Source organism: Bos taurus, chromosome 24 (genome assembly GCF_002263795.3).
Source record: "Bos taurus isolate L1 Dominette 01449 registration number 42190680 breed Hereford chromosome 24, ARS-UCD2.0, whole genome shotgun sequence".
NCBI classification, from domain to species: domain Eukaryota; kingdom Metazoa; phylum Chordata; class Mammalia; order Artiodactyla; family Bovidae; genus Bos; species Bos taurus.
This window is the reverse complement of record NC_037351.1, coordinates 996,252-1,011,581: the sequence shown is the minus strand read 5'-3', so window position 1 is coordinate 1,011,581 and position 15,330 is coordinate 996,252. Positions and strand designations below refer to the sequence as shown.

Below are 15,330 nucleotides of genomic sequence, written 5' to 3'. Positions count from 1 at the left end.
AAAAAGTAGAAGTTGTGTAAAATTAGTTTAATTGCAGAAGAAAATGTTAGTGAATATTGTAGTAAAGGTAGCAAATATTAGTGAGCTCTAGATATTTCTGTGTATTTTTACTTGTAGATTCTGTGAATAGTAAGGCTTACTTTAAAATTGTTCTTCTTCAGGGATTAAGTCGGCTTTAATTTCTTCATGGCTTAAGATCTGCCTTCTCATTTTTATTATTTGGCAAAAATTCCAACTCTGACAAATTTGATTCTGAAAATTTTTTCTGTGATCTGTCTTCTAAATGTTTGAGTGTCCTCCACATGAGTTACTGTGATGCACTCAGATATGTAGTTCTGGGGGTGGAAGTGGAGCAGTAATGTCTTTCTCAGGAGATTTACATTTCACTCCCTATCAAAAATCACTTTGTCCCGTGAAAGTGGAGCCCTGAGTAGCATTTCCATATGAAGGGGCCTGTATCAAATGCTGGGATTATTCCTGGATCTCAATGGCCTCTACCCTCTCAGTTAACCTGCAGCACGTTTGGAGTGCAAAAGCATGGGAAAATGCAGGTCTTAGAGGAGGACGTGAGTGCCCGATTGCTTCTGGCTTGGTGACTGAAGATACTTGATGGATGGAATATTTATTTGTTTATTTAGGAAGCTCTAAATATTGGAAGTTACCTAATTATGGTCACTTAAAATTTTAGAAGATGGGATCTTGGTATGTAGATACTTTATTTAATATTGGAGCACTACTTTGATTGTAGAGGCATCTGTGAAAAGTTACTAATCCTAAAGTGTTTTTAAGTAAAAAGGATACTTTGTGCATTACTGAATTTAGTTTCAATTTGCATATAAATGGGAAAGTGTCTTCAGAGTGATGAGTCATTGAGGTAGCCTTCTGGGCCCCTGCCCTTGTTCTGGGTGCAGCTCTCTGCTGCTCCTTCTCACTCACCAGTATTTACCAGTGTATTTTACTCTTGTTTCTTTGCCTTCAAAAATCGCTCATGTGTACCTTCTGCCTTAGCTCTACAACTCCCTAAGACTTACATGTACTTTTTGATTACAAGTATGTTCTTTACTTGGTAGCACCTGTCTCTCTCGCTGTCTTCTGTCTGCATAATCCAGTGGCAGTTCTGGTAGCACCCCAGGCTTTTGTCCACTTATTTAATCTTGGCGACACCACTGGACTTCATCAGTTCAGTTCAGTCACTCAGTCGTGTCCGACTCTTTGTGACCCTATGGACTGCAGCACGCCAGGCCTCCCTGTCCATCACCAGCTCCCGGAGTTTACTCAAACTCATGTCCATTGAGTCAGTGATGCCATCCAACCGTCTCAACCTCTGTCATCCCCTTCTCCTCCCACTTTCAATCTTTCCCAGTATCGGAGTCTTTTTAAAAGAATCAGGTCTTCGCATCAGGTGGCCAAAATATTGGAGTTTCAGCATCAGTCCTTCCAATGAATATTCAGGACTGATTTCCTCTAGGATGGACTGGTTGGATCTCCTTGCAGTCCAAGGGACTCTCAAGAGTCTTCTCCAAAACCACAGTTCAAAAGCATCAATTCTTTGGCGCTCAGCTTTCTTTATAGCCCAACTATCACATCCATACATGACTATTTGAAAAACCATAGCCTTGACTAGATGGATCTTTGTTGGCAAAGTAATGTCTCTGCTTTTTAATATGCTGTCTAGGTTGGTCATAACTTTTCTTCCAAGGAGTAGGCCTCTTTTCATTTCATGGCTGCAGTCACCATTTGCAGTGATTTTGGACCCCAAATATAAAGTCTCTCACTGTTTCCACTGTTACATATATTTGTCATGAAGTGATGGGACCAGATGCCATGATCTTCGTTTTCTGAATGTTGGGCTTTAAGCCAACTTTTTCACTCTCCTCTTTCACTTTCAAGAGGCTCTTTAGTTCTTCGCTCTCTGCCATAAGAGTGGTGTCATCTGCATATCTGAGGTTATTAATATTTCTCCTGGCAGTCTTGATTCCAGCTTGTGCTTCTTCCAGCCCAGCGTTTCTCATGATGTACTCTGCATATAAATTAAATAAGCAGGATGACAGTATATAGCCTTGACGTACTCCTTTCCCTATTTGGAACCAGTCTGTTGTTCCATGTCCAGTTCTAACTGTTGCTTCCTGACCTGCATACAGGTTTCTCAACAGGCAGGTCAGGTGGTCTAGTATTCCGATCTCTTTAAGAATTTTCCACAGTTTGTGGTGATCCACACAGTCAAAGGCTTTGGCATAGTCAATAAAGCAGAAATAGATGTTTTTCTGGAACTCTCTTGCTTTTTCCATGATCCAACAGATGTTGGCAATTTGATCTCTGGTTCCTCTGCCTTTTCTAAAACCAGCTTGAACATCTGGAAGTTCATGGTTCTTGTATTGCTGAAGCCTGGCTTGGAGACTTCTGAGCATCACTTTACTAGCGTGTGAGATGAGTGCAATTGTGTAGTAGTTTGAACATTCTTTGGGACTGCCATTCTCTGGGATTGGAATGAAAACTGACCTTTTCCAGTCCTGTGGCTACTACTGAGTTTTCCAAATTTGCTGGCATATTGAGTGCAGCACTTTCACAGCATCATCTTTCAGGATTTGAAATAGCTCAACTGGAATTTATCACCTCCACTAGCTTTGTTCTTAGTGATGCTTTCTAAGGCCAACTTGATTTCATATTCCTAGATGTCTGGCTCTAGGTGAGTGATCATACCATCGTGATTATCTGGGTCATGAGGATCTTTTTTGTATAGTTCTTCTGTGTATTCTTGCCACCTCTTCTTAATATCTTCTGCTTGTGTTAGGTCCATACCATTTCTGTCCTTTATTGAGCCCATATTTGCATGAAATGTTCCCTTGGTATCTCTGATTTTCTTGAAGAGATCTCTAGTCTTTCCCATTCTGTTGTTTTCCTCAATTTCTTTTCATTGATCACTAAAGAAGGCTTTCTTATCTCTCCTCGCTTTTCTTTGGAACTCTGCATTCAAATGGGTATATTGGTCCTTTTCTCCTTTGCTTTTCGCTTCTCTTCTTTTCACGGTATTTGTAAGGCCTCCTCAGACAGCCATTTTGCTTTTTTTGCATTTCTTTTTCTTGGGAATGGTCTTGATCCCTATCTCCGGTACAGTGTCACGAACCTCCGTCCATAGTTCATCATGCACTTGGTCTGTCAGATCTAATCCCTTGAATTTATTTCTCACTTCCACTGTATAATCGTAAGGGATTTGATTTAGGTCATACCTGAATGATCTAGTAGTTTTCCCTACTTTCTTCAATTTGAGTCTGAATTTGGCAATAAGGAGTTCATGATCTGAGCCACAGTCAGCTCCCAGTCTTGTTTTTACTGACTGTATAGAGCTTTTCCATCTTTGGCTGCAAAGAATATAATTAGTCTGATTTCGGTATTGACCATCTGGTGATGTCCATGTGTAGAGTCTTCTCTTGTGTTGTTGGAAGAGGGTGTTTCCTATGAACAGTGTGTTCTCTTGTAAAACTTTATTAGTCTTTACCCTGCTTCATTTTGTACTCCAAGGCCAAATTTGCCTGTTACTCCAGGTGTTTCTTGACTTCCTACTTTTGCATTTCAGTCTCCTATAATGAAAAGGACATCTTTTTGGGGTGTTAGTTCTAGAAGGTCTTGTAGGTCTTCATAGAACTGTTCAGCTTCAGCTTCTTGAGCATTACTGCTCAGGGCATAGACTTGGGATTACTGTGATATTGAATGGTTTGCCTTGGAAATGAACAGAGATCACTCTGTTGCTTTTGAGATTGCACCCAAGTACTGCATTTCAGGCTCTTTTGTTGACTATGATGGCCACTCCATTTCTTCTAAGGGATTCTTGCCCACAGTAGTAGATATAATGTTAAATTCACCCATTCCCGTCCATGTTAGTTTGCTGATTTCCTAATATGTTGATGTTCACTCTTGCCGTCTCCTTTTTGACATCTCTTGGACTTTATAACAACTCCCTAACCACCACTTTTTCACTATTAGTAGCAGAGTGTTATGAATAATTTAGTTATATTTTGGAAGTCTAGGATCCTTAGTTTTTTCTATACAGGATTATTGAGAAAAAATAAACTGTTGAATATGTGTTTTTAGCCTTTGGTGTTTAATTTAGAGTTTATAGGGCACGACAGTTTGGGAGTTACTGGGATGTTAATTTCATGCGCTGCTGATAGTGGTGTCGATACTGAGGATTTTATTCTAGTAGATGTTTACAGTGTCATGTGACGAAGACAGTGGTTTTACACTTAAGAGCCTTTTACCGGTAGACCATGTTGATACCAACATAAACTCTGGAAAATCCACATTTTTTCAGTTTTATATTTATTTTTTCAAACATTGAGCTTGGCTATCCTTTGTTCATCTTAAGACTTGTCTGACTTTTTGCACATTAAGCCATTAGATTAGATAGTTATGTGTTTCAGAATAAAAAATTCATATCTGAATGCATTCCTGGAGGGTTTCTCCTGTATCTGAAGTGTACACCGCCGAGGACCATTGTCCCAGCTGCCATGCTGCCCGCAGCATGTTCTGTGTCCACCAGCCCTGCTCCACGGCTTCCCTGGGATGGTGGGAATATGCTTGATCTTTGGTGATCAATATGCTAGTCACTGGACAGGTGGCTGTTGAATCCTTGAAATGTGGATAGTGTGACTGAGGAACTGGACCTTTTATTTTACTAAGTAGTAAGTAATTCACACTAAAATAGCCACATGTGGAGAATGGATGCTTTATTAGACAGTAAGTTTTTCTGACAGTGTTGTAAGGTTGGATAAGATGGTTGCATGGCATTACTGACTTGATGGACATGAATTTGAGCTAGCTCCAGGAGTTGGTGATGGACAGGGAAGCCTGACATGCTGTAGTCCACAGGGTCTCGAAGAGTCGGACACGACTGAGCGAATGAACTATAAGGTAGGAGAGCTAAAAACAGAAGGCTAAAAACACATATTCAGTAGTTTATTTTTTTCTCTATAACTCTGTATAAAAAAAAACTAAGGTTCCTAGACTTCCAACATGTAAGTAAGTTATTCATGACACTCTGCTACTAATAGTGAAAAAGTAGGGGTTGGGGAAGCTCTATGAAGTCACCTGTGACATCACAAGGTCCACATGAGCTCCTGGCACAAGGCCCATCTCTCTCAGGGAAGCACTGAGCTCTCTGCCTCCTTCCAGACCTAAGGTTTTCTGAGCACAGCCAGGAACCTGGTGGATATTCAGGAGGAATAAACTCATCGCAATTTAAACACCTAGCGTATTCCCTCATACAGCACATCTAAGTGTTCTGTGTTTGATAGTGATTTTTTTTTCTCTTTTAAATGTGGTATGCTTCATGAATCTGCATGTTGTCCTTGCTCAGGGGCCATGCTGACCTTTTCTGTATGTTTCCAGTTTTAGCATGTGTGCTGCTGAAGTGAGCACTGTAAAGTGATTAAAGAATCACCTCAGAAGGATTGGAGTAGAGGGAGGACCTGCAGTGAATTGGACCTGAGTCCAGTTGTGTCACCCTCATTTCACTGTCACGCCTTCTAAGACTGGCATTGTCATGTTAACTTGGTCAGAGTGAAGTTGGGCGTGTCTGCCTCCTCCTGGTTGGTGGGTCTGTTGTTCTATCCTTGGCTTCAACTTCCCTTCCTAAATAAACCATTGAGAGTCTTTCTCTACATTTTGGAAATTTTAAACTGAATTGTTAATACTGCAGTTTAAATTCATGATTATTTTATGCTTAATAAAGATGAATTTGATACCTTTTCATCATTTTCTGAAGTATTTTAAGAAAAGTTCTCCCACTAGAAGGTTTATATGCTCTACTCAAGTATAATGGTTGAGTAGACGAGGGGGTCGTCCCAGGAAGGGGACGAGTTTGTATCCCTGGAGCCCTGGCACTATTGGAGCAACAAGGGTAGATTTAGCATTAAAATCTGTACCTCATAGGTGAAGGTAACTATATGAAAATATAGTCAAGCTTTTATTACCATTTGAATAGTCCATTAAATGTTGGTATCCTTTCAGGATATTGCATTGAGTCATAAGTCTTAATTTTATATTAATGCTACTAGAAAAGTCATCTTTTAAAGAAGGAAAAAAGTGACTACCTAAGACAAAACGAGGATGGTCACGTTTTAATCAATTGACGTCTAAGAGCCTTTGTCAGAATCACTCAGTGGTGTATTGAGAATTACGAGTAACATATGGTGACTCTTCTCAGTATATGCAGCATTGACTGCTTCAGAATGTTAGTGGTTTTATTTTGCCAGTGAGAGGGTCTAAACAGGGAAGGCAATCTCCCTGAGGTTCCAGGAGTCATCACACACTTGTATAAGCTCTTTCAGTACTTTTATGTCAAATTTAAATTAATATAGCTGACCCGTTTTAAGAAAGTCCTTACTATTTAACAGTAAATAAGCCATTGGTGTCTGGTAAATACAGAAACAATATTGGCTCTAGATATTTAGAATTAATTGTAAAACATTTAGAAAAGCATACACAACACGTATCTTTTGTTTCATGCAGTTGCTGTGACTGGCTGATAAATATTTGTCAAAGAAAGAGAGAATTGAAAGCTCGTACGGTGTGGCTTGGATGTCCGGAAAAGTGTGAAGAAAAACATCCCAGAAATTCTATAAAAAATCAGAAATATAATATATTTACCTTTATACCTGGGGTAAGATTGTTAAATTCTTGAAAATGCACTGGATGTTGGAGATTACTTTGTTCTCATTTTTTTTCTCTCGTTAATTCTGTCATATCCAAATCAGAGATCTTTGAACCATGGATATTTCAAATAATTGTGAAATAATTCATATACTTTTTTCTTCTTTTTTTGTTTTCATACATGTCATTAATAGCCACATAGTCCCAGGGACAGAGGAGCCTGGTGGGCTTCCGTCTATGGGGTCGCACAGAGTCGGACACGACTGATACGACTTAGCAGCAGCATCAGCATCAGAGTTCAACTCAAGAAAATTTATAGTCTGATTATTGCCTTCAGTTCCAGATAAACATCACATTTATATCATTGTAGAAATAATCAAATAAAGCTAAATAAAATTACCAGAAAATAAGTCATAAATTTTGACTGGGTATTTGTTTGGAGGGAAATGTTGACTGTATATATAACGTTTAAAGCCTGCTAAGGCTGTCACTCAAGCGCATTTCTGGCTCAAGTCTCTGGGGTGTCTCTGGGTCCTGTTGCACACTAGGTTTGTTTGAGCCCTCTGAGCATCTCTGGTGGGTAAGGGGTTTAATTCTAAATGTGATTTCACCCCTACTGCCGTCTTGCTGGGGCTTCTCCTTTGCCCTTGGACGTGGGGTATCTTTTTAGTGGGATCCAACATTCTCTAGTCGACAGTTGTTCAGCAGGGAGTTGTGGTTTTGGAGTTCTCGCAGGAGAAGAAGATGAGCCTCTTGATGAAAGTGAAAGAGAAGAGTGAAAAAGTTGACTTAAAACTCAACATTCAGAAAACTAAGATCATGGCATCCAGTCCCATCACTTCATGGCATATAGATGGAGAAACAGTGGAAACAGTGGCAGACTTTATTTTTTTAGGTTCCAAAATCCATGCAGATGGTGACTGCAGCCATGAAATTAAAAGATGCTTGCTCCTTGGAAGAAAAGTTATGACCAACCTAGACAGCATATTAAAAAGCAGAGACATTACTTTGCCAACAAAGATCCGTCTAGTCAAGGCTATGGTTTTTCCATTATTCATGTATGGATGTGAGAGTTGGACTATAAAGAAAGCTGAGCACTGAGGAATCGATGCTTTTGAACTGTGGTGTTGGGAAAGACTCTTGAAAGTTCGTTGGACTGCAAGGAGATCCAACCAGTCCCTCCTAAAGGAGATCAGTCTTGAATATTCATTGGAAGGACTGATGCTGAAGCTGAAATCCAATTCTTTGGCCACCTGATGCGAAGAACTGACTCTTTTGAAAAGACCCTGATGCTGGGAAAGATTGAAGGTGGGAGGAGAAGGGGATGACAGAGGCTGAGATGGTTGGATGGCATCACTGACTCAGTGGACATGAGTTTGAGTGAACTCTGAGAGTTGGTGATGGACAGGGAGGCCTGGCATGCTGCAGTCCATGGGGTCGCAAAGAATTAGACACAACTTAGTGACTGAACTGAACTGAAGGCTGTCACAGTCAAAGAAAAATAACTTTACTCAAACATGATTGAGCAACAAAATATCTACAAGCACTTTTAGATTTATTTTCTACTTCACAGTATACATTTCAGGCCTTGTTTTATTATTATATCAGTAGTTATCTTTAATTAGGTATTATGCTAAATTTAAATTCTGAAATTTAAATATTTATTACTTTTTGTTATTGCCAGTGATGTTTTTGTCTTAAATTATAAAGCTGAGATTATATGTATTTAGAATAGTTGATTTATTTTTGCCTCATTCCCTATTTTAATAGATTTATTTATCTTTCTAAAGGCAAAAGAAAGCTGGTGCTGATTATCTTTCCATTATCAAAGTTTTTAACACATTTTCAGTATTAGGTCTTATGCTATTTTGCAAAAAATACTCAATTATGTGAAATGAGGGCTGCTTTAGCTTTCATGTTTTTATTTAAATAACCATGCTGACTTTATATTGGGCATTGATTAGCATCACTCTCCGCCCCCATCCATCCAGTTGTTGTCAGATGCTTGATGTCTAATATGCTTCTTTATTAAAACATGCAAAACTAATGCCTCCATAATTAAAAGACTGCTCTTTTGTCAGGACAATAAAATGTAAACTGTCTTCCAGGCAGATAAATATTCTCATCTTTATTGAATGAAGCTGCTGTTTTCTCCCTAGGTTTAAATTATTAAATACTCCCAGATTGGCTAAATACTGTACATTTTTCCGACGCCGTCTGAGTTCACTCAGCAGACAATAGAAATAGAGTTTTGATTGCAGTGTCCAGGGGGGGCAGTGCAGCTTAGGTTTTGATCTGAATGAGTTCACACAGCCTTTAGGATGGCTGTCCTGAAGAGACCTGTTGATGTGTCTGTACCACTGTTACCGTGGGAATGACTTTTTCCTTAGATTATCTCTTAAATTAGTCTTTTCATCTAAAATGTAGTATTTTAGAAACATTTGGTAATTGCACAGTAGGAATTCTATGCCATTTTTAGCACGAATGGCAATTTCTGAATTGCTAATAGATATAATTTATGCTAACTGAGATTTTAAAGAAATCACTGAGGAAAAAGAGAGCTTTCTTTCCTGCTGAGATTAATTTATGAAATGATTCAAAACATTTTAGACAGCAATTGAATGTGATTATAAATATAAACGTGTTATCAATGTAACTGATTTTTCAGTCACACACATAATTGTGTGATGATGTATACAGCTTCATTATATAAAAACTGTGATTCCAGCCTCTTTAAGTCAACAATAAGAACTTAACCCATTGCTCTGCCCTTGTTAAAATTTCCATGCATTCCAAGTTGTATTTAAAAATGGCATCCAAGGAGATTTTGATTTACAATGTGCAAGTTTGTAAGTTTCATTATAATTATAGTGTGCTATTTAAGGTATTCCCATCTATAAACACGAGTTTTTTTCCATTTTGATTTTCAATTTAAATCTAATGAGTGAGGCATTTGTGAATAGAAGTCTGTTAATATACTAGATCTTGGATTTCCTTAAGGATTATTCTGTTTGAATTAAGAAACAAAAATGAAAATACAGGATTTGCATTCCTAGAGGATGCTATTGAATGATGATTTTAATTTAGTTTATATTTGAAAATATTGTTTAAGATCAACTACCAAGAGACTATAAAGAATATACAGGTAGTTTTCTTCATAAAAATTGGTCTATAATTTACATATTTTTATATATTTTCATTTCTTATACTTTGAGGGAAGTAAATGCAAGAGATTAGTGTTTTTTTTATGTGTGTGAATGCATACCTATAAATGATTTGCTTATTCACTGGATCTTTGTGAAGCTACGTAATGTTCACATTCAGAAAATGTGGCTGTCATGTTTGAGTGTTTACCACTTCGTAAATATAAGGTTGCACCACTTTCGCAAAAGATTTTTTGAATTTATGGCTTACTAACATTGGGAAGGTTTTCCCGTGTGTCTTGGGTGATATGCATGTAGAGATTTATGAAAGATGAATGTGGAAGACTGCATACAAGGAAACAGAAAACCAAAAGGTTTAACATAGTTGAAAGTTCTGCCTTTTTTTCAGTTTATTTTAAATATAATTTGAGGTAATCTTAGCTCTTTTTTGTGGTTTAGTTATTAGAAAGCCATTGTCAAAATTAAGTTTATTGTGACTCAGCATATTCTCACTGTTGGTGGAAATTCAGTTAGATATTATGCTGATTTTAATTAAGGTATGAAAGATTTTTCTTGAAGAGATTATATTGATTTTTTTTTCTTTTTCTTTTTAGGTTTTATATGAACAATTCAAATTTTTCCTGAATCTCTATTTCCTGATAGTATCCTGCTCACAGTTTGTACCAGCACTGAAAATAGGGTATCTCTACACCTACTGGGCTCCTCTGGTAAAAAGAAAAGATTTTGAAATTACGTTAAATTATTAAGTATTTAAAATACAGTTTTAAGAGTTCAGGTGGTTAAAAGAGAAATTGATCGGATTTTTGAAATGTGACATTGTTGCTGTGTGTCACTGCACTTTGTTAAACAGTTTCTAGAGTCCTCTGCAGTCCTCCAGCTAGGTCAGCTGGAGACATTACAAAGCACTTTTGCTGGCGGGGCTGGGGGTTCTCTCGGGCCCCAGGGGGTCAGCTCCATGTCCCAGCCCAGCTCCCTCCTATGCTGGGAGAGAGCAGGCGTCGTGTGCAGAGTAGGTGTCAGGCAGAGGGCACAGCAGTTGCACGAAGCCCTGGCATGCTGCAGGAGCGTGTGGACGTGCGGCTGTGGTGGGAGGCGCCCACGGGGTGGTGGGCTGTCGGGTTTCCTCCTGAGTGGGATGGGGCCCGTGTCTGTGTGTGCACACGTCACTCGATAGGGAGCCCTCAGGCTGACCCCACAGTCCTAGCCAGCCACACAGCTGTGCAGAGGAAACACAGGTGACTTCTGCTGCTTTGTTTTCTCTCTCTTTTCTCCTCACTGGAGGTGGTTTTTTGATGTTTAACTTGAAGTACATATTAAGATGTGAGTTTTAAAACTTTTTTTGGGTACAGTGAGAATTGTAAATCTTACACAGTGCATTACTGTGTTCCTTAGGTAGTGTTTATTACTTTTTGTCATTTTTTGTTTTTGTTTATTGTATGCTTCAAAACTAGTATAAATTGAAGGAAAAAAGTAAAACTAAATAGTAAAAGAATTTTCCCTTTTTTGCTAAAGTCCAATTTTCTCAAATACTTTGTTTTATTTTGTTTAAAGGGGTTTGTCTTGGCTGTTACTATCATGAGAGAAGCAGTTGATGAATTTCGGCGTTTCCAGCGAGACAAGGAAGTGAACTCACAACTGTACAGCAAGCTTACAGTAAGAGGTAAGTAAGACACTTTTAATCCAGTTTACCATTGGTTCATGTGATCATCATTCTAGACTGAGCATAAATGCAAGAAAACGTTTTAGTTTTGTTACTGAAAATAGTATTATGCAATTACATGTTATCTAACTAATTTTCCTATAATAGTATGATGCATATGATTTCAGGATAGGTTTTTATTCTCTCGATGTTTGAATGTATGTATGTATATATGAATATAAATGTATACACACGCCCATAAACACATGCATGCACATGTACATACACAGGTGTGTATATATAGTTACATGTATGCTCTGTTACAGTCCGTATAGAATGCTTGTGTACTAGACACACATGAAACCCCACTTACGTGTACACGTTGTAAAGCGTAGCATCGTCTCATTTAAAGTCTGTCTTTGCAATCTGTTTTAAACACAGTCAGCAAGACCAGACATCTGGCACCATGGCCTGAAATTATACTTGGGGAATAGGACTTCTAGCACCTGAAACAGACGTCGCGATCCAAAATGGAAGCCGATGTGTGCTCGCTCCCCCACACCCTTCACTTCAGGCTTGCACCCTTGTCTGGTTTGTGTGTTAAGAGTTGTTTATTTGGTTTTCAGTCCACTGTAGAAAAGAGGCAGTGTGATAGGGAGAGAATGTGTGAGGCTATTATGATAAGCATGAGGACAGGAGAAGGTGCCAGAGAGAAACTCCGTGAAGATTCATAAAACCTTGGAGCCTGTCTGGAAGCGGAGTTCAGAGTGGAGTGGGTTTTAGTCCCTTGTTGGATATATATGATTTGGAACTATGTTGTCTCCTTCTATGGGTTGTATTTTTTCTTTCTTCACCGTGTTCCTGATGCACAAAAGTTTTTATTTTCATTAAGTCCCAAGTTCATCTGTTTTTTTTTCTTTTGTTGCTTATATTTCGGGTTGTATCTAAGAAATAGTTTGCCAACCCAAAGTTGCAAAGATTTACTTCCATATTTTCTTTTAGGAGTTTTATTGTGTGAGCTTCAGGTATATGACCCATTTTCCTTTTGTATGTGGTATCGCTTCACATTCTTTTGCATGTGAATACCAAGTTGTCCCAGTATCATTTGTTGAAAATATTATGCTTTCTCAATTGAATTGAAAATTAATTATTAAAAAGCTTTGATGCTTGAAATATTGGCATGGTAGAGGAAAGTTGTGTTGTATAAAAAAGAAGGTAAGCTTTAGTTCTGGGGAAAAGACTCCCCAGAATGGCCAGGTAAATTAGGTATAACTTTGGTTCGTCTGTTTTAGAATACAGTATAGATCTTGGCTTGTGTTTTCTGTTGTTTTATATTGTGAAATGTGGGCTGAGCAGAGATTTGTTTCTGTGCACTGATTGTATCATTCACAAATGAACAGTGCAGTGATGTCAGCAAAATGAAGAGTAAACAGCTCCACAGATCAATCAAGACCTGGCAGAGCTAACTTGTCAGGACTCTGAAAAACGTCAGAGCCTTACAGCATCTAGGGGATTATTGAATCCAGGAAAAGGCCACTTGAAAATAGTAGGAAAGCTCCTTGGTGTTTTCACCTGCCCTTGCTCCACCCTGTCCCCGTCATGGCACCCTTCTTGAAGATGGCAGCAGCCAGATCCTAATTTGGGACTCTGGACACTGACTCTGAAGAGTGCGGAGCAGAACTTATTTGTGGTGAATCTTTTTTGTCTGTCTAACCTGTGTGGGGGCTACCTTAAGGACTGACCCAGTTGGCTTGTCTGTCTTTCACCTCACCTGCAACTCTGGGTGGGAAAGCTGGAAAGCTGCAGGTGTCTCTTATTGTCTAGGCTGGGGTCCAGCCGCAGCAGCCGGGCAGAGATATCACAGCCGGGCTCACACACTAGCTGTCACAGCCAGGCAGGAAGAATCGGGAGGGAATCTGAAGTACCCCTGTTGGCCCAAGGCGGGGGGGGAAGCGGTTTGAAAGCCATGCTCAAGGCTGGATGCAGGCTCAGGGCAGGCAGAAGTGAAGGCTGAGGCGGAGCTGCGACCAGGGTTCCCGCACGGAACCGTGGTCTGCGAAGGCTGTGAGCAGCTGTGCCTGCTCCTGTCTTCATCCTTGCTCCCTTCGCTTCCTCCCTCCACAGCCTCCTTTTTCCTCACATGCAAGGAGATCTCTTTCAAACACTGGTTGAATATAAGCTAAAGTAAGAAAGACTTGAGAGACCGCATGTGACATAGAATACATGCTTTACAAAAATAGTTTAGAAAAGTCACCAGATATACATGGCTACAGCATATACTAAGCAGAGCAGAACAAACCCAAAAGGTGGAAATATTTCATTTCCTGAGTTATCAGATGATAATACTCAAAATGTCTGGGTTTCCACAAAAAATTACAGAGAATGCATTTCACAGAAGACATTAACAAAAACTGTCTCTGAGGAAGCCCAGACATTGAACTTCCTAGACAAACATGAACGTCACCCACCTCAGTTATGTTCTGAAGCTAAGGGAGATGGTGGAAAGATGCTGAAAGATACCAGAACAGTATATTGGCAGATAGAGCATATCTGTAAAGATATGTCAGTATTTAAAAAAAGCAAGAAATTCTGGTACTGAAAAATACAGTAAATGAAAGAGAAACTCACTAGAGGCTTTCAGTAGCAGACTTGAGCTGGCAGAAGAAAGATCAGTGAGCCTGAGCCTCCGGTCACTGAAAATGGTCCAGCCTGAGGAGCAGGGAGGAGAAGGAAGAGCAGTGAGCAGGTCCTGAGAGGCTTGTGGGGCAGCGTCAGGGGTACTGAGGTACCCAGAGGAGTGTGTGCTGGAGGAGAGGGGAGATGTGAAGGGATATGGCCATTGACCCCCAGTTTTGACAAAAGATACAAATCTACACATTGAGGAAGTTCCCTGAAGCCCAGGAGGTCAGAATGGAGACCCACACCGAGACATAGCATCATCACGTGGTCTGAACCCCGGGGCCACGAGCACAGCCTGCGAGCAGCTCGAGAGGCGGCTCCAGGCAGGGTCCTCGATGGTGATGAGCATGCTGCAGGCTTCTCATCAGAGACCGGAGGGCAGAAGGAGTTGGAGAAGGGAGAACTGTCAACAGAAATTCTGTATCTAGTGAAGCTGTCACTCAGAAGTAAAGGCGAAATGAAGACCTGCCCAGATAAGTTTAGAATTAAGGATAGGAGCTCAAGCAGATGCACACACACCCCTGCTTGTCACAGCACTACATAGGGTTGGCAGAAGGCGGTGACGTCAGTTGTCTATCAGTGGATGAAGGGCGAGGGATTGATGGTCTCTTCATAGCCTGGGAAATTATTCAGCAATAAAAGTTAATGAAATACTGATAGATAACAGAATATGAATGAACCCTGAAAATGCTATGCTGTGTGAGAGAAGCCAGGTACCAGAGGTCGTGTATTGTGCGATGCCGCTCTTGAAACTCACAGAACAGGTAAGTTAATAGAATGCAGGTGCGGCTGCCGTGGCCAGGGAAGCAGGGATGGGGCACAGTCCTCAGTGGGCGAGGGCTTCTCTGGCGGTGGCGAGCGCGTTGTGGAACTTGGTAGAGTCGGTTGTAGAATACTTTGAATGTACTAAATGCCACTGAATTATTTACCTTAAAGTGGCTGCTTTCATGTCATTTTCACTGAGTATAAACTGTTGAGGAAGACAGACTGGTATGTATCTTTTGTGTGGTTTAGTCACTTAGTCGTGTCCAGCTGTTTGCGACCCCATGGACTGTAGCCTGTCAGGCTCCTCTGTCCGTGGGATTTTCCAGGCAAGAACACTGGAGTGGATTGCTGTTCCCTTCTCCAGGCAATCTTCCCGACCCAGGGACTGAATCTAGGTCTTCCTCATTGCAGGCAGATTCTTTATCAACTGAGCCA

General features: G+C 40.1%; 1 protein-coding gene and 1 non-coding gene across 3 annotated transcripts in view; one reads left to right on the top strand and one right to left on the bottom strand.

The window, feature by feature from the left end:
* The window catches only part of ATP9B (ATPase phospholipid transporting 9B (putative)), a 150,298-nt gene that overhangs the window by 17,790 nt on the left and 117,178 nt on the right, over positions 1-15,330 (top strand). For both annotated transcript variants that reach the window (NM_001080255.1, XM_059880790.1), the window contains 3 exon segments: positions 6,508-6,658; positions 10,406-10,519; positions 11,364-11,472. In NM_001080255.1, the coding sequence (NP_001073724.1) occupies positions 6,508-6,658; positions 10,406-10,519; positions 11,364-11,472 (374 nt within the window).
* Positions 5,309-5,415, bottom strand: LOC112444240 (U6 spliceosomal RNA). The gene has a single exon (XR_003032494.1). It is a non-coding gene; the product is annotated as a U6 spliceosomal RNA (small nuclear RNA).